An 18,958-nucleotide genomic window follows, 5' to 3' on the forward strand; every position below is an offset into this window, starting at 1 on the left:
GCACAGTGCTCGTCATGAGCGCTGCGCTGTTAATTGTTGCTTTGTTTTCTCCATTCCCCCCCTCCCCCCCCCCCCCCCCCCCCACTCTCACTCCCTCCTCCCTACTTCCTCCGGTGACGTATTAGTGGCGCGTGAGGATGCGGCGCCTCACTGTTGTGTCCTGAGAATTATGGGGTCGTGTACCTGGAGACATAAGGCATTGTTGCCTGAGCAGTTGGTGCCAGGCACTTGTGTACGAGAAGCATGGGGACCTGCGGCTCAGCCTGCGATCGGGACGATTGAAGCTTCCGCGTCTGGGGAAGGCTGAGGTTCGTGTTCGCTGCCACGCTCTGTTTGAAGGTTTACAGCTAGGGTGTGCGTGCAGTTTCGTGTTTTCATTCGCCAACACTTAATTTCAACCATACTCTCTCAAGATGAATTTGGAACTGTGGAAGTAAGCAGGGCTCATCAGAGAGGAACCGGTTTATAACCTGTGCCTGGCTTCCGGTCCCACATGACGCCTGGCTTCCGGTCCTAACACTTGCCAGTCTTACGGTGTGCGAGTTGTCTGTCTTCCTGTCCTATTAGTTGTCTGTATGAATTGCGACACACACAACCCCCCCCCCCCCCATCCTGACACCGCAGCCGTGACCCTGCTGACGGTGCTATCATCCAACGCTCTAGCGCCTTTAGCCAGTTGCATGAGGCGCAGCGTCTGCACCACCAGCTTCCCCCTGCAGACACACAAGAGAGGGCCTGTGAGTTTCAACACAAAGCTGTAACTGAAACAGCTTCCACAGTGTCACCAACGGAAATCAGTCCCAGACGCCTATTCTGTCTGAGCCATGCTGTCCTCGACTGTAGCAAGCAAAGACATATAGTGTGACCCCCATCCCAACCACCACCACCACCCGACCTCAGAGACTGAACTGCTGGCTTCATGCTCGGGTAGAAATGGGACGTTGCGCTTGGCTAAAAGTTCCTGGCAGGTTGTATACTTACAGCTTAAATCACTAGTTGAAGACCGAGTAGCAGAGCGCCTAACAAGACCATTAAAGTGCAGTATGCGACAATCGTATACAGCATCCTATACATGCAGTATACATATGTCCCAGGGTCTACGCCATCCAGAGAGACTTGTACAGATTTACAGGACACACAAGCAATATAAACACGCAATGTCTTCAAAAACACAAACCGTGCGCAATAATTCTCATAACAACATAATTCTCTGAACACAACTGTCATAAAACAGCCATATTTGTTATGAAGAAAATAAGAGTTCCTTGTACATTACATTTGTTTTAGTCTGTGGATGTTAGCTGAACTAGTCATTCCACCCCACTCAGACTTTAAGAGTAATAAGCATTGACCATTCGACATTGCTACCCCCAGAAAGTAAAAGTTCAAAGAGAAATTGCTTGGCAGTCGAGGTGAGTGTGCACCAATACTAGGCTTTTGTGGTTTCAAGGAGCATCACTAGGATAGATTAATGATCCTTGAGCTTTCACACGCGACAAGAAGTTTCAGGTGGAAGCAAATCCTAGTGCAGCACCCCTTCAGATTTTGTATTGACTTACAGTTAAAACTAAGATGCGGTTCAGGGACCAGGATACTTGGTCATTGACACCGGCTGGTGTACCACTACCAGGGACTGACGAGTAGAGGTACATAAAAGGCATTGTCCTTTACAATGCTAATGGCTTAAACTTGTGTGAATGTGAGACATATTGCATTGCAAATGCTTGTTATTTACTGTAAGTCATCTTTATGTAAAATGCACAGAGTTCTAAGGCAAGCAAAATATTATAGTGTCCAGCAAAAGGCAAAAAATGTGGGGTGACCACGCAGAAAAGGCAGATTTTCCACAAATTGTGATTATTGTTGTTGGTATCCCCACATTCATTATGGGTGTACCAAAGTACCCGATAAGCACAAGTAATTGTAAGGAGCTCTGGTAATGGTGCCTTCTCCTCTTATACTACCCATTCTCATATAGATTCATCTATTCATGGTGTGATGTTTCCGTACTTTAGACAATCCCTGGTTTCTCACAACCCCAAAATGAAAATGTGTGAACAATAGAATCTATTTTATCTGTCTGTTTGATTTCGTTGATGGGCTTTAATTTACTGTCATGGTGAGCTATCTCCAAGTGCCCAGCTTTTCTCTGAAAGTTTGTCAACCATATTGTTGTAAATAACTCTCAGGAAACAGCAAGAGTAGAAGTGCCAGTTTATTCCTGTGGATCCTACGGCCTCTCACACGAGAATGCCAACATTCTAAGAGGAGCTTCGCTCCAACATTCTAAAGATGGAACAGCCCATAAGGCGAGGACAAGGAGGGGGGGAAGAGGAATGCAGGACTAGAATACAACACATATCTTTCAGAGTTAAGGTTGGGGACAAGTGTGATTTATACTAATTTAATTTATATCACCTCCTTCGAATAGTCTTGGGCAATGTTTTTGAAAAAGGCTTGTCTTGAGATTTATGTCGAGGACCTCGCCGAAAAAAATGTGAGTGACCTAAGGTTACTCCCTTATCTCTCATGTTTCCAGATTTGATTATAGATTTGTTCCTACAGCTTGAGTCTTACAGCTCTCTAGTGCCTTTTGAGTCAGTTGATTAACATAAAGCTCCAGGATGTAGGTAGCATAATCCAGTGGTAGTGTGCCTGCTATAAGTTGTTTTTTGCCATGTAGTGAAGTTTCTTCAATCCAGGATATGCAGCTTGGTCTTTCTTGAGAGGATCAGGTCTCTCCTTTTCAGGAAGTTCGATTGTCAGCGGATTGGCGTGGTAGTTAAGGTAGCCTTGTTCTTCATGTGTCTAGTTTCTTGTTTTTCATCAAAAGGGGTGTTACCTTTGGCACTGAACTTTAGTCTCGACTCCCTTTCCTTTTTCACTATCTAGACATGTAACCACTTCATCTATAACGGGAACTGGGAGCTTTGTGCTGTTGTCAAAGAGCCTTTTTGTTCGTCTTTATTAGTATAGATCCTTAAATTCATGTTATTCAGAGGAGCTACTGAATGAAGATTTTTATCAGACAGTGTTATGGTCATGATCATCCTTAATAATGTTAGTTTTTAGTACTTGGCTCACTCGCCAAGTGTTGACTGTTCTTTTTTTACCCTGAATCGGGATAAATGGTGGCAAATGCCATACCTGTCATCGCACCTTTGGTCGATTGATTAAGGGTAGACGAATCCAATGCCAAATTTGATCATGTTCTGGAAATTCATTGTTCCTGCCATTATCATGTCCCAATGCTTTCGCTAACCAGCGGCCGCCTGCATCAACACCCCTCCCCCAACCAGTGGTCACTATAGCTGAAAGATTAGGTACCTGCACCTGGAATTGTACCTGCACTTAAACTCATTGAAGTCTATTGCAGGTCTTTGATCATTCTGTTTATGCATTCCTGAGGTCTCAGCCATGTGTTCAAAGCTACCTTTCCATTGGTGTAATTGGCTCTTGCATTGTTCTTTTCTTCAGACCACCCTCTTTTTATTGAAGGTTACTATTTCCAACTAGGCATCTCTTTCCTAGAGTGAATCATTCGGCAGCAGCTCCTGGCAGTGCTAGCTTGGTAATGTTGATACATACACATGATTATTTCCAGAACCATTGCACACAAATTTGATTTTGACCTGAATTGTTCTCAAGTCAATATCATCAGTCTGTCAATTACTCCCCCATATCAGAGTCTTTGAATTATCTAATCCATTATTCGTCTAATCTGTTCCTAGAGTCTCCGAGCTCTAAAAGCAACGCAGAAGGAAGGATGTACCTAATATTTCAGGGGTAGCCGTGAGCAAATGCAGTTGCACATCCTAAATGAAGTATATGGCAGTATAAAAACACAAGTTTGATATGATAATGTCCAATAGTAATTCAAATAATAAAGTGGTGCTCCGAGCAACCCATAAAACATCCTGCTACCACAAGTGTTCAGTATGTATTCCATCGGAATTGGGGGCCTATTAATCTCTGTACATGGCTGTTCATATCACCGACTCTGTATTTGTGAAAATTATCAAAATTGTTTTGTGGACTTTTACTTCAAGAATATGACTATCTATTGCTTACTGACTACTTTAGCACCCTTTGTGTATGTGCCCCAATCCTTTTGTGTCATAGAAGAGAGGAACTATTGAACTTTCTGGCAAATCAGTTTTTTCTTCTTCCTTTTTTTAAACCGTTGTTGAAGTTTTCTTTATGCCCCAGTATCTCTTCAAATTCCAGTACAAAACAACCATCCTCTAGAAGTCTGCTGAGTCTCTTCAGGAACCGTTTTAAAACCTTGAGTCTCAGCCACTAGATAGCCTCCTCCACTTCCCCCTCCTCACACACCCCCATGTAATTTTCTCGTAGTTACACCCCATGTGTAGCTATCGCTCCCTAGTGCACTCCCATGAACTGACCGCGTCACCTCACATCTGCTTCATGCCCCATCCAATGGTGCAGTACCATTCCACTCCTCAAGGTTGTCAGACCGCTCTTCTAGCCGACCCACCAAGAATACTCAGATGCTGTACTGGGGGCAAGAAAAAACTTGCCAGCTGATCTTTTAGAAAAGCAGGGCGAAGGGGAGAGGTTAATTTCCAAATCTCATAATTTCTGGGTTGAAACAATCAAGAAAATACAGGAGTCCTGAAGCGTTAATTTTTTGCAATAAATGCAGTGTAGGTCTCTCAGGAGCTTAGGCAGCACACTGCTCGCCCAGCTTGGTCCCAGTAGCTATGTACTATGTCAAAAACAAGATTGAAGATGACTCTTGTTTTTCCACACTACCACTCGATTTGTTATTTTAATTATATCAGTTCTTGTTTGTTACTGTTATGAAAAATTCAATGAATATTCCGTAGAGAGCAATTATTTTCATAAAGCTATACCACAATATCCCTATAGGAGGACAGGGTCTGATCTAGTTTGCAAGTACAGTTTTTCATGAAAGCCAACTATTGGGGACGTTATTTTTTCTCAAAGGTGTAGGAATGTTCAGTGTTTTCTATGTTTTTGGAGTGTACTGTTTGTAAGGTTAATAAGTATGCTCATGTAGTGTTAAGTGAGAGAATTGAGTTAATGCCCTGTAAGCTACCATCTTTTGTGTGGTTTGCAGTCCCTATATTCATATAGGCTGGTCACAAACTATTAACCCAGTGGGTAAAGGCCCTGTGTCACAAACCATTAAAATTCTGTTAAGGCATTCCTGCACTTTAATTTTAATTTATTTGAAATCCGGAGAATTATAATGAGCATGTACATTATGTATAATTTTATAAATTCTAACATGCTTTTGCATTATGTTCTTTCCTCTAGGTTTCAGAATCAGCGTTATTGATGGGTGGACAGCCATGTGTAGAAGCAACAACCAAGAGTGATTAACTCTTTTGCAAAGCAGAATGTGGAGAATAGTCATTCCGCGACTGTTCATTTATCTATTTTTTGTTAGAAGATGAGCTTTCTTGTTAAGAAAACATCTCACAAGTGTGTGGACAATATTTCTAGCATGTCTAATTGGCAAATTCGAAAATCATCAAAAAATGTGACCAACACAAGTGAGTAACCAGCCCAAAGACCTGATGAAAAAACAAAGCATGTTAAATCGAATGGAATACGTAGAGCTGAAGCCACAGAGAGAAGCAGTATATGTATGATTTATGGAACGATAGCTATGTGTTGCTCCAGTGGGCTTTTTTTAGAGATGACTAGAAAGAGGTGGAGTCCTCCACCCTACATTTCCTCGGATCATGAATGAACAACTTGTTTCTCCCTCAGAGGAGCCCACTTTTGTGGATCCAATGTTCAGAATGGCCTGTGACCTCTTCAGCTGCTGCCGACGAAACCCAGTTCTTGATTCATGGTGAAGCAAGAGTTGCCCAGGTCGAAGACTGAGAACAAAATAAGACCTACAACAGCTTTACATTATCTGTGTAAGCAGTCACACACTACCCCTTTTTAAAACCGCTGACAAGTGCCTAAGGAAGACCTGCGTCTGCTTCAGATAAAGGGATGACTGCCAACTCCTGCAAGACTTATGTCCGATGTTGCACCATATCTGTGATCATTGTATGCCGAACCTTTGCCCACACGAAGCGGCACCCACCACTATGCATGACTCTAGTCCAAAGGTTTTGAGCTATTGGGATCAGTGATATAATAAGGGAAATTCTGTGAGATCTGCTCAGGTTTTTTGGAACAGCGTGGAGGTGGTCGGCCAAAGGCATGCACAGCTCCCAAAGGCACTATGGCTAGTGGGGGCTCTGACAAGACCCCAAGCGAAATATCTAGTCATACAAGTAGCAACTCCCAGCAGAGAAGAAAACTTGCTCTCATTTGCGATCAGTGTAAGATGAAGATGCAGCTGGTGGCAGACCTCCTCCTACTCTCCAGCGAGACTAGACCAGTTAACACAGAGAGCTTATCTGTCTTTGGAGAAACATTTGAGAAATGCAGGGACACTATCATTGCAAGGACAAAGGGGCTTTCCATACTCACTCATGATGTGCAGAGCCAGCTCAATATGGGACGCTTTGTAGAAGTGGGGGACATTTTAGGAGAAATGGGGGACCTGGTGGTCTCTTTGACTGAATGCTCAGCTCATGCAGCATACCTGGCTGCGGTGGAACCTCCAGGGGCTCAAGCTGCTCTTTCAGGCCTGGTGGACCGCTATAAGGTAACTAGGTGTAGACACGAGGTGGAACAAAGTTGTGCAATCTTAAAAACCGCACCCTTGCCTGACCTGACCCCACAACTACTTCTGGAAGTCTCTCAAAACATTTCCAAGAACTTGAAGCTTCTGACGGATGCATGTGTTCTGGCCAGCGAGAAATCCAAGGACAAGTTTGCTAAAGAGCAGTTTAAACTCAGTGTGAAATGTATGAGCACCTGCGCTACTGCCCTTCTGGCATGTGTGAAAGAGGTTAAGACATCTCCAAGTGAATTGACAAGAAACCGATGTATTTTATTTAGTGGCCCTTTGGTTCAAGCTGTTCATGCTTTGGTAGGCTTTGCCACTGAGCCCCAATTTTTAGGCAAAGCTGCTATTATTAATCCAGAGGGCAAAGCGGTCCAAACTGCAATTTTAGGAGGTGCCATGAGTGTAGTTTCTGCTTGTGTGTTTCTGACTCAATGCCTCAGGGAAATAGCCCAACACCCAGAAAGTAGCAGCAAAATCATTGATTACAAGGACCGGTTGAGAAGCTCTGCGTGTGCTGTGTCTGATGGTTGCAATTTACTCTCTCAGGCACTAAGAGAACGATCGTCTCCCAGAACTTTACCACCAGTAAACTCAAATTCTGTGAATTAACCCTAACTTAGAGGAAAATGACATTTTTTGATACTCCAAAGAATTCAAGTGGATGGTCTTGGTGCCCTTCATATAAAGTGAACCGCACAGACCGTTGGCTGTTACGACTGTTATGTAAGTGGAGCTTGAATCGTGCTGGGTACAGTCAAGCCTCCCCCACCCTGTTGATTTGTTACTACTCATTTTTAAATCGTGCAGGAAAAGGTTACCTCATTTGTTGAATGATTTGAATGCATTTTAGCTGCTGGATGCGGCTTCTTTGTACATGTTTTTTTAAAACCTCTGTTAAAAGTAAATGGATTTGTGTGGGAGGATTCTGTGGGAATAGAGAAGGGTGTGATTCTGTTTCCATGTGGCTGACTGCTTAGGGCAGGGTGGGGATTCAGAGATACTGTGAGTGTTTCTAAACTGTACACTATAACAAAAGAAACTTATCTTTAACATGTCCGTTTTTATCTTGCATGTACTGGAGTATTTATTTCATTTATTAAAATGTTTCTCAGAAATCCTTTGCTATTTCTGTTTTTTCCCCAAGTTAGTAACAGCCTTTTTATAAAAGTGTTATGTTTTCAGCTTAGAACATTTAAGTTATTGTTGAGTACATGGCATTGCTTTTCTCCTAAGGATTTTTTTTTCTTTAGAAGCATTCATAAAGCTGGTTGTGATTAATTGGAATGGAGAACAGGGAACGCATATTACACACACTTACTAAAAGTCTAGAGCCATGCTAACATTGTACTGTATATTCAGTCCACTCCTTAATTAATTGTGCAGTATAGTCAACCACTTATTAACATATAGATTTAGATTTTTTTTTTTAATATTGAAAATTAAGAATTTGCATTTGTAATTGAATACAGGGGGTGGAGACATGAGTATTTTATTTTCTGTATTACTCAGACGTCCTTCTTTCCATCCCATCCCTCGTACGTGGTTGGGAATTGCTTGTGTGCTGCGAACAAAACTAAAAAACTTCACCAAAATAACGTTGCTTTTATGTAGTACTCCCCTTAAATTCTATTGTAAAAAAACGTGGGCAATTGCCCTTCATGTCAAAAACAATACTAAATGGCTTGGAGCATTACTCTGAAATTGTCAAAATAATATCAGAAATGTGAAATCTTTAAATTGGGAGGTGAAGGGAACAAAAGCACAAGAAATCCATCCAGGCACAGGCAAAATCAGAAGGGAAGTTTCAGTTATGAGAGTTATCCGGATGACAAAAGATCAGGAGAGATGGAGCTTGCCACACGTTATAGATAGTCTTGTGCTTGCTATGAGAGTCCTCAAAAAGGAGAGAATGGTGCAGACATTGTTGGCTGAATACCAAAGGTTGTTGGAGAGGCTGAAGGGGAGACACCAGAATTACCAGAGATTACCTTTACATTGGAATTTTAGAATATTGCTGGTGCTGGGGATGGATCAGATTTGAGAAGTACAATTTAGGTCCAAACTGACTATCCAGTCACTGGGCAGGAGAGTGTCCTGGAGGAGATGGATGCCCCCCATCTTGAAGTGGCAATAGAAGGAGTTGAAGAAATGTTAGCTTTATCACTGGCTTTGAGCCAGTGACCTTTTTGAGGACGGAGAAGATAGACATTATGTAGTCTTCCTGATTGGTGGCAAGTGTGATGGATCTTTTCCAGAGCATTTCCTGCACCTCCTGATCTACCCATGGATATTTCCCCTGGAGAAGAATGGTGGATTAGAAAAGCTGGTAGGATGGTTCTTGGAAGTGTAAAAGAAAGTAGTGGATGGTTTGGAGGATCTAAAACTGTGCTGTAATATTTTTCTAGTTGGGAAGAAAATAGGCATTGCAGCCTCATACAGGAACCTAGGGGAGTGATAAGGAATAGCAGGGGAAAAAAGGGAGAAGGCCTTCCTTAGAAGGATTTGAATGATGTGTGACGAGCTTAGAGGGGCCTCCCCTGAGAATCCACATCCTCCTAGCAGTGGTTCACCTCCAAAGAAGCAAGAGCTTTGATTGGCATAGCCACATGCGAAGAAGTGGGCGAGAAGCCCTCCCTCAATATCCAGTGGTGTATCCCAGTATGTCACTGGCCAGGACACAAATATGTTTTTTTTTTTTTTTTAAACCTTGATAGTTGTCAGGGCTCGGTCCAGAGGAGAATATTTTGATGACTTTCGAGATGTGTTTTTAGAAAGAATTCACCAAAGAGAAGCACTATGAGAGAATAAGTATTTATAGACTCACATCTCAGCAATCTTGGAGTCGAGTCTCATGATGATACACACCTACGTTCAGATAAAATAGTAGTGTTATCATTGCCTGGGATGCTCACAACTCTTAGTGCCCAGCCTCGAATTCAAGGAAGGTCAGTATGATCAAGTGAAGAGGTGCATGTCCAGTTGTCTGATTAAGGGACCAGAAATGTCAAGCAAGTGATCCTAGTCTAGGGCATGATTGATGAACGGAACGGAGAAGGAAGGAGACGAGATTGGTGTCTACATGAGGAGTCGAGCATGCCTTATCACTCACGGTAGGACTTGGGAATTCAACATTAATTATAAAGCTTGAAAGTGTATCCAAGGGTTTACGGAGTCGGTGCCTTAGGAACGTAGCCACATGCTCAATGGGGTAACAATTTGCGAGACTTCGGGGGTGAAGTTTGACAGAGTTAAACATGGGTTCGCCATTCAAATCCAAAAAAGAAACCTTCTTTAGAGCAGGGGTTTCCAACCCTTTATGTAATAAGAGCTACTTATGTTCAATGAAAATTCTCCTGAACTACTTCTATTATTAGAGATGTTGTAATAGCACATCTAACAAAGATTACATTAGTGGCCACCATATGCAAGAGTACTAGCAGTGATCACCTCAGTGCACCAGGCATGGTTGTCCGCAGTAATGTGAATTAAGCAATGTGAATGTGGAATGCCTCTAAATTGGTAATACATTAGAGCCATAGCACAAAGTTAATGATATTAGTAATCGTCTCCCCAACAGTTTGATTTGTAGCACTCCAATATCCGCATTAAATATATCCACTTTAAATATATTTTTGAAACTAAACCATTTTTCTTCAATCTTCAATTTTTTTCTTCAAACATCAGCTTATGAATTCTGAAAATATATCCATTTTCTTTTCAAATGCACACTTTTCAAATTTGGTATATATATTCAACCAACAAAATGTTTTAATTTAGTTCCCTGGGCTGCAAAAAGGAGAGCTACTTGCAGGTAGCTGGAGAACTAACCACGAGTAGATCACAAGCTACTCATTGGAGAAGCCTGCCTTAGAGGGAGGGAACTCTGTTGGTGCCAAGAGTGGTGATCAGGAGCAGTAAATCAGCAAATTCGCAATCATGTGATGCCATATCCACCTCCTCGCTGGTCTCTAGAGAGTCCCTAGCTCCTCGTCTTAACTTGTATTTTCCCCAACTCTCCTCTTGGGAGTTGCATTCGAGGGAAGATATTGGCCAATGAATAGCTTTTGGCAGGAGACTCCATATGGATATGCTTACACTTCTTAGAGGCTTCGCAGATGTTTCCAGTATTTGACGTAGTGGTGGACTTCCCATCCCCAATGTGTGCAGCAGTGAGCAAAGAATAACAGGCTGTGAGGAGGAAGGCGTGATGAGGGCAAGAGCATCTTGCAGAAAGCCCTCCTAAGCTTATGAAAGGCGCTCTACGGAAAGTTATAGGGAAGCCTTAAAACTTTCATTGTCATCCGCTACAAGTTTTATTACCTGCATTTTGGAGATCGCGGGAAAGAAGGAGGCCCGCTTGCATAATTTTGAGTCATCCATAGCGGAGATTGGGGGGAGTCTTGCAAGGATTAGCCTTAGCGATAACGCCTCTTTATAGAGGTTGTTTGTTGCCATGCACAACCTTGAATTTGCCAATAGATCGCCCGTGCGTTCAAGATTTGGCAATCTTGCACTTTAAAATTTTTGGGGTTGAAGTCAGGCTAGAGTGGTGAGCGTCAGTTAAAAAAATGCTGTTGACTTTCACAGCTGATTGCTTTTGAGGGTTATGTCAAAGTCCGAACTCAGGGGGTATTTAAAAATGGTGGCTGCTGTGATTGCCAGAAGAATATTACAGTACTCCTAAGATGGCGGATGGATCCCTCACCAAGAGGGGAATAATGGCGTGTTTGGTGAGCAACATGCATCTACTGTAAAGATGCAGTAGTGAGATGGGGTGCTTTAAGTATTGGAGATATGATGCAAGGTTTGAATCAAGGGAGCGCTGGTGAGCGAGAAGGATGCTCATGTTGGTGAGTTTAGGGTTGTATAATACTGGAAAAGACTGCGTGAGACAGCACCATGAGAAAGAAAGATTGAAATATGGCTAAAGGTAGTTAGACAAAATTGATGGGAGGATAAAATTGAAATATGGATGTAAATAAGTAAAATAGTTAAACAGTAGAACAACTGCCAACATTTAGAAGAGGAAAGTGGAAGATTTAAAAAAAAAAAAAATCTGGTGAATGTATTTCTCCCATTGATTTCTATTGAGGCCTGAATCGGGTCTATTGTCATGTATGGGACAAGATGTAAATATCCGTCTTTTCCTCTTATCTATCAGGAGCATGGCGAAAGCGATATGGCAGGCAGAGAGTGTGTGACAAAATGTTATGCATTGGGAGTGTATACTTCCAAGTCACACAAGACCAGTCCCTGTTTGCAGAAGCCCGCCGAAGAATCGGGTTTTTGCTTACAGGAATCAGGAGGTGGGAAACTAGCCTTGAAATCGGTAGTCTCCCGCTTGAATGCGGAGGGTAGGGAAAATAAGTTTGGGGAAGGGGGAGCAGTTATAGCCCGGGCTGCACCACATAACATGTGAAATAGAAAAATAGCTCTAGCTGGAAAGATATATAGAATAAAACAAAAGGCCCACTTTTTATTTGTGGCATATAGCGGACCAGTTCGTCTGCTGTGATTTTTTTGTTTGTTTTGTTTTTGAACAGAACATATCACATTAACTCGAGGAATTTTGTAAACGGGTTGCTGTACTAAATTAAAAGGGACTTCACATTGGCTTTCTTCAGAATATTTACTTCATAGAATCATAGGTAATGGATCACAATCCATAATTTGATATTACTCATGATCAATTTAAAATTAACGCACAAAATATTAACAAAAACATAAAACAATAGATGAAACAAGTGTCCGCAAATGACGGATAATGGTCCCTTCTGTGGGCAACACTAGATAAACCGTGGATGGGTATCAACATCCAATTCAAAGTAGACCATCTAGTGCATTGCACAATTAATTGGCTGCAACATGGATTTTGTGGTCTAACCTCAATGGTTTTTTTTCTTTATGCTGAATGATGTTGGACCTAGGTGGTAAGGAATAGGAATTTTTAGGAAAACAAGTCATCCCATTTTAAATGCAATATTTTTCTTTTGTGTAAGGATTTTGAAAATGAAATGCATAAATGAAAGCATGTCGTAGAACTAAAGCTGCTTCATTTTAGCACTGAAACTAGTTCATGTGCTCTAATGAAGTGCGTCTTTGGGATTCTTCACAGGAGTTCATCGTGGTGTCTGCACATAAAAAAGTTTAGACAAGGGGGCGTGGCAAATCAGTCCAAGATGGCAGTCGGCTTTTAGGTGAGCTCCGGATGCCCGACAGCCATCCTTCTGAATCCTGCATGGCAGCACATTCCAGAATCTGGGCAGGAGGGCCCCAGGGACTGTTGGTGTGACGCCCTCCCCCTCCATGGTGAGGTTTCATCCATGGCTCCATTCCCTCCTTCTACCCTTCCCTTCTGGTCAGTGAATGCGCTCCCCACCCCCCCTTAAGAGATACTTGGGCAGCTATTTGTCGACTACTTGTGCTGCCTGGTGGTGGATGGGTTGGCCTCTGTCTGGGGGGGGGGCCTTTGGGGCACACATTGTGACTGGGGCCTCAACTCATTTGCTTTGCTACTGCCTGGAATTGTAGGGGTTGCCCTGGATTCTTCTTCTTCCTCTGGTAGCCACTCTCTCGCGTTGACCCTGAACATGGGCTGAGATAAGCCTCCTGTCCCCAAGGGTACTCAAACTAAAATGGAGCAATACACCACGTCCATGACAGAGTAGAGGAGTCGCTGGTGACTGTTCCACCACATCTCAGCCGTTCTCGCAGTAATTCAGGCCTCTTGAGATTCGGTGGAGCTAAGGTGGAGGGTATTCGTGTTCTTTCCTTTTTGCACCAGGACCTTTGTAAGGTGGCTCAGTGGGTCACAGAAGTGGAAACGCGGATCTCGACGACTGAGGATGATGTGGGTGTCCTCAAATGCTAAGTCTCTCAATTGCAATCTTCTATAGCAGTCCTTACCGATAGGGTTGAGAATGCTGAAAACAGTTCTTGAAGAGACAAACTGCTTCTCATTGGGTTGCTGCAAGAGGTGGGTAGGGCTCTAAACTGGATGATCTTCTGGAGGACTAGTTTTGGTCTTGGGTGCCAGCTGTCTCGCTGCTTTGTGGTGGAGTGTGCCCACAGTGCATTGGTCAAAAAGGCTCCTCCTGGGGCCACTCCCCATCCGGTGGTGGTATGCATTCTTACCCATCAAGACCGGGATGCGATCCTTGGGGAGGCCCGCACTCCTGATCTGCCATACTCCAATGCAAAAATTCTGTTTCTCCTTCCCTATACTAAAAGGGTGCAGTAGAAACGCGTACATTTGAGGAGGTGAAGCAAAAACTGCATGCACTCAACATCCGCCACATGCTCCTCTTCCCAGCCAGGCTCAAGGTCCTGTTTGATCCTCCATCTTTTTCTTTGACACACCTGAGCAGGCCTAGGAATGGGCAACGGAGCAGAGGCTGCTCACTCGGCGGAACATGGAGGATCAAAATGGAGCTGCATCAGGGTTCCACGTTACTCACCTCTAGAACACAAAACTCTCAGACGCCGTACTAAATGTCGAAAGTGGGAGTGACCCGGGAGGATAGACAAACCTCATTGAGCGCTTCTGTGGCAATGGAGTCCTGCCGGGCACCAGACTCTGAGGCCTCGTTGTCTGCTACCCCAGACATCTTCCAAATGATGGAGAGCCTGCCTGAGTCCCAAACTTGAACGCTCTAGATCCTTATTATAGTGATGTTTAGCCTCCATGATGGGAGATCATGCTTCATAGATGTGGACCAGGATTGATGATTGCGCAGTTTGTTGTTTATTTGACCTGTGTGGGAGATTGTGGCCATTTATAGTTTTTTCCTTACGTATTGCTGCCGGGCCAGATTATCCTGTATTGGGTTTACAAGGCTCCCGACCGTGTATTTCTTTTTCTTGTCCTACAGTTCGTTATGAATGTTCATTATAAAGGCGACAGATGCTTCCGGGACCGAAGTATCGGGTGGGAGGGTTTATGCAAAGATTGATAGTATTATTGTTTTGATACATTTCTTTTTCAGGTATTCATTGCACAATTGCTTTATCACAGTTTGCTACATTCCTGGGTTAGACAGGGACCCGCTGGCTTATCTGCTGCCTTGGCGTTTAGGTACTTGGTTTAATCCTGCTTTCTTCCCTCACAGTCCCAATATGGTTAAAGTCATATCATGGAACATAAATGGTCTCCTGGACCGTACTAAAAGATCATCTGTCCTACGCTATATTAGACGTCACTGACCAGACGTAGTACTGCACCAGGAAATACACCTTATGAAAAACCACTTCTCTTTCCTGGGGCGTCTGGTTACGACCGGGTGTATCAAGCAGGTTGCCAGGGCTCTAGAGAAACTGCCATACTCCTTTACAAGTCATTCCCTCTTACTATCTCGAAGACTCATGGGGACACTGGGGCAGTATATGGGCGGCATAGAGAGACGGCTGGAAGCCTAACATTTCAATTTTGTATCCTGTTATGTCTTTCTTCAACTCTTGCAACTTACACTGTGAGCGATTCAGACCCTCGTGACAACCTTTTCTCCTGGCATAACATTTATCGGAGGGCACTTCAATGAAGTTCCTGACTCCGCCCAGGACATATCCACTGTCCCCAAACAGGCAGAAAGGTGCGCAGTGCGTGCCCTGTCTCCTGGGCAGACTCAATGGGGCTCCTATACGCATCTATAAGCAGCCCATGGAACTAAATCGAGGATTGATTTCTTCTGGCTCCCAGCCTGTGATCTACTACTAGTTTGAACTATCCAAATACTGCCAAGAGGCATTTCGGATCATGCCCCTCTTCTTATTGAGTGGGGCGCCTTTGTACATCTCCCCTGACCAATGTGGCGTTTTAATCCGTGGTATTTAACAGACCAGAAGTGTATGGAATTTGTGGAACAGGAGATACAGGTCTCCTTCCAAGAGAACCATGGTTCAGTGCCTTCCCCTGGTACTTTATGGGCAGTGAATAAATTCTCCCTTTGAAGCTGTTTAAAGGGATATGTGCGATGCAAGAAACGGCAGATGCAGGCTCACATTACTGAGCCTCAGATTCTTACCCATAAATGTGCAATGGAGAGATCCGCATCAGAGACCACTGCCCACTTGTTGGAGATGGTGCGAACTAATCTCCACCGCATCTGCATGGAGGAGTCATGACAATGTTGGAGGGAATCTACTCAAAGGGTGTATGCCCAAGGCGAAAACTCGGGTAAGTTGCTGTACTGGTGGGTGGGGTGGTCCTGGCTATTGGAGATGTCACCCTAGTGGGAGGAATTTGCATGCTGTAGCCCAAACGTTTGCAGCATACTATCAAAATGTATATGCAGCATGCCCGCCTCCTCCAGAGTAGTCCTGCTGCCCTCTTCTTGGTGATATTCCCCTACCGGCTATTCCCTCCTCCTTGGCACATGTGCTGGATTTGCCGCTGTCAGTGGAGGAGGTGGAGCAGGCAATCACTGATCTTCCGGCTCCCTGCCCTATATGTTTCCTATTGAGTTTTTAAAAGGTATCACAAACTCCTGTCACCACATCGACTGACTCTTTATGCTGATACTTTGAAACATGGTTCCTTTTCCTCGGATCTCGATGTCGCCACTATTGTGGTCCTGCCTAAGGCTGGCCAGCCGGCAGACCGCTCCTCCTCATATCGTCCCCTATCGCTTACTAATACCGATATTAAAATATTTGTAAAGGTATTGGCCGAACTCTCTCATCGGTGCACCCAGACCATTATAATTGGAGGGTGCAGTTGGCACTTGCCAGAGCGCATCACTTTATGAGAGAGCTTGCTCTCCTAATCGATTTTCAACAGGCCTTTGACGTGGTCTCCTGGCCATTTCTAGAGGTGGTACTTCAGCATGCGGGTTTTGGCTCTGTGCTCTGCAGAATGGTAAAATTGCTATATATGGCCCCATCTGCACAGGTCCAAGTCGCCCTTCCTGATCCGTAGGGCACACATCAAGGCTGTCCCTTATTTCTGCTGCTTTTCGCTCTTGCCATTGAACCATTAGCCTGCTTAATACGATCCGATGTATGGGTCCGGGGCTGGAACGGGGGGTGGGGGGCATGGGGGAATAAAGATCGCATTGCCCTATATGCGGTTGATGATCTGCTTTTCCTCAGACACCCCCAGATGACTGTACCCCGATGCCTTGAGATCCTTCGGCTGTACGCCGAGGCGTCAGGCCTTCAGGTGAATGCAAGTAAATTTGCCTTGTGGTGGTTGGCGATGCAATGGGATGCATCTGATGCCCTGACATCCCTACTAGACAGATCTTTTTTCAATATCTTGGAGTCCATATCTTTTGTCTTCCTGACCGGGCCTGGTCTCTCAACTTTCATCCAACCAACTGGCACTAGATCGAGACTTGCGTAGGAGAAATCGCTTCCCCCTTAACTCTATGGGGCGTATTTCTCTACTTAAGATTGTGTTTTCCTCAGTACCTTTACATCTTGGCAAATTGTCCCTACCCTGATCTCAGGGCATGGTTCCACTCCCTCACATCGAAATTAACCTCTTTTATCTGGGCAGTTGGTTGCCAGCGAGTGGCTTTTGGATCAGCCAGGAAGTCGCCGTTTGTTGGGGGCCTGGGTACCCTGACATTTACGCGTACTATCTTGCTGCTCATTTGGTCCCGGTGGTTCATTGAGGGTTGATACAATCCAGCATATCGGCTTGAGTTACATCTTTTGGGCTTTGACAGATTGCTGGACCTCTTCTACCCCACCCCGTTTACCCAAGTGGTTCTGCCCTGCACTCGGGTGACGGTGCTTACACTGGATGGGCCACAATACAAGTATGACACCCCTTTGGCAGGGCACCTGGCTAGGCCAGGTGGCCTGCCTGGCGGGATTCTCCAAATGGGATCGTATTGGCAGTACTTACTTGGGTGACGTCCGCAAAGGAGGGCTTCTAATGTTGTTTCAAGAAATGCAGGAACACTACAACTTATCACAAAAACAGTTTTTCTGTTACCTACAGATGCGGCACGCCCTTTTAACTTGCATCCCAGCAGATGAGCAGTTGCCCGAATATAGCCCCCTTGAAACAAAACTACTGATGGGTCACCTGGGTAAGGGAGCAATATCAACGATTTATCGGTCCCTGATAATTAATGCCCCGGACCGCTTTGCACAGTTATGCCAAAGGTGAGAGGGCTGGGTAGTACCTTTAGAGGACGAGGACTGGAGAGATTCCTGTCTTGGTCCTCGAGAGCTGGTCATTTCCTCCAGGCTTGGAATGGTACAAGTTAATTACCTTTATACAAGGCCCGTGGTTGCCCTCAAAAAACGAAAAAGATGAGGGGGAAATGGTGTATGTATCATGGGCTGCCTTTGTAAAGTTATATTGCAACTGGGGAATTACCACCGCTCCTGGATAGACCAAATAGAATGTTATTTCACAATTGTACTTGTATGTGGATGCAGCTGTGTAATGGAAAATGTAATACAAATTTGGTTATAAAAAGAAATTTTGAAAAACATGCTGGACGTTTCTAAAATCGTACTAGAATATTGAATAACCTTGTTTAGCTAGTGTACGCCAAAATGTGTTACATGCTCTCTTTTAGACATGAACAGACTGGATAATATGGAAGCATTGGTTAATTCTAGCCACGGTTGTTTAAGGGCTATAACCCGCCCTGCTGCCCTTTCACGGGTACTCCATTTCACAGAAGCTCTTAGAAATATCAGCGTTGTGAGAACTAAGCACTAAATAAAACAACATATTTTATACACGACTATAACACCTAATGTTTAGTGTTTAGATATTCTTCTAACTGGCCATAGGAACATACTGTAGCACAAAATATCAGTTTCGAAATACTTCAGCACAATATATTAGAACTTTTTTTAATGTGACAGTAGCAGTAAATATATTACAAAGGAAGGTCAACCCAATAAACCATTGCGAGTTTGGGTAACAGAATCAACTGAAGTCAATGACCAACAAAGGAGTCACTTACAAAACAGCAATTCTTAATCCGGATATCTAGGTGTCTATGATATGACACATTGAATTAAACCTTAAGAATTGCATGCAATCAAGTGTTTTAACTATATTAAAGAAAATACACAAATCAATTAATTTGAATGAACAAAATAAACCATGGGTAGAAAAAATCAATGAAAAAAAACAGGCGTGCAAAAACAAAAATGTATGCATTCACTTTATGTATATCACTGAATAACATACTCTAGTAGGGGTACAGAGAAAAGCACTTAGACTCACATGTCCAGTTTGTCCTTACAATAAACACGTGTGAGACAAATATATGTCAACTCCACTCTCAAAAACAATTAGAAGAA

At 43.7% G+C, this 18,958-nt stretch overlaps 1 protein-coding gene across 2 annotated transcripts in view; it reads left to right on the forward strand.

Annotated features, from left to right (window-relative positions):
• Positions 1–7,800, forward strand: part of TLNRD1 (talin rod domain containing 1) — a 48,280-nt gene extending 40,480 nt beyond the window's left edge. For both annotated transcript variants that reach the window (XM_085633099.1, XM_085633100.1), the window contains one exon: positions 5,305–7,800. In XM_085633099.1, the coding sequence (XP_085489225.1) occupies positions 6,233–7,294 (1,062 nt within the window). In that variant the 5' untranslated portion in view covers positions 5,305–6,232 and the 3' untranslated portion in view covers positions 7,295–7,800. The remainder of the gene's footprint in view (positions 1–5,304) is intronic.
• Positions 7,801–18,958: the final 11,158 nt, after the last annotated feature.

The sequence above is a fragment of the Triturus cristatus genome, chromosome 2_1 (assembly GCF_964204655.1).
Source record: "Triturus cristatus chromosome 2_1, aTriCri1.1, whole genome shotgun sequence".
Lineage (NCBI taxonomy): Eukaryota > Metazoa > Chordata > Amphibia > Caudata > Salamandridae > Triturus > Triturus cristatus.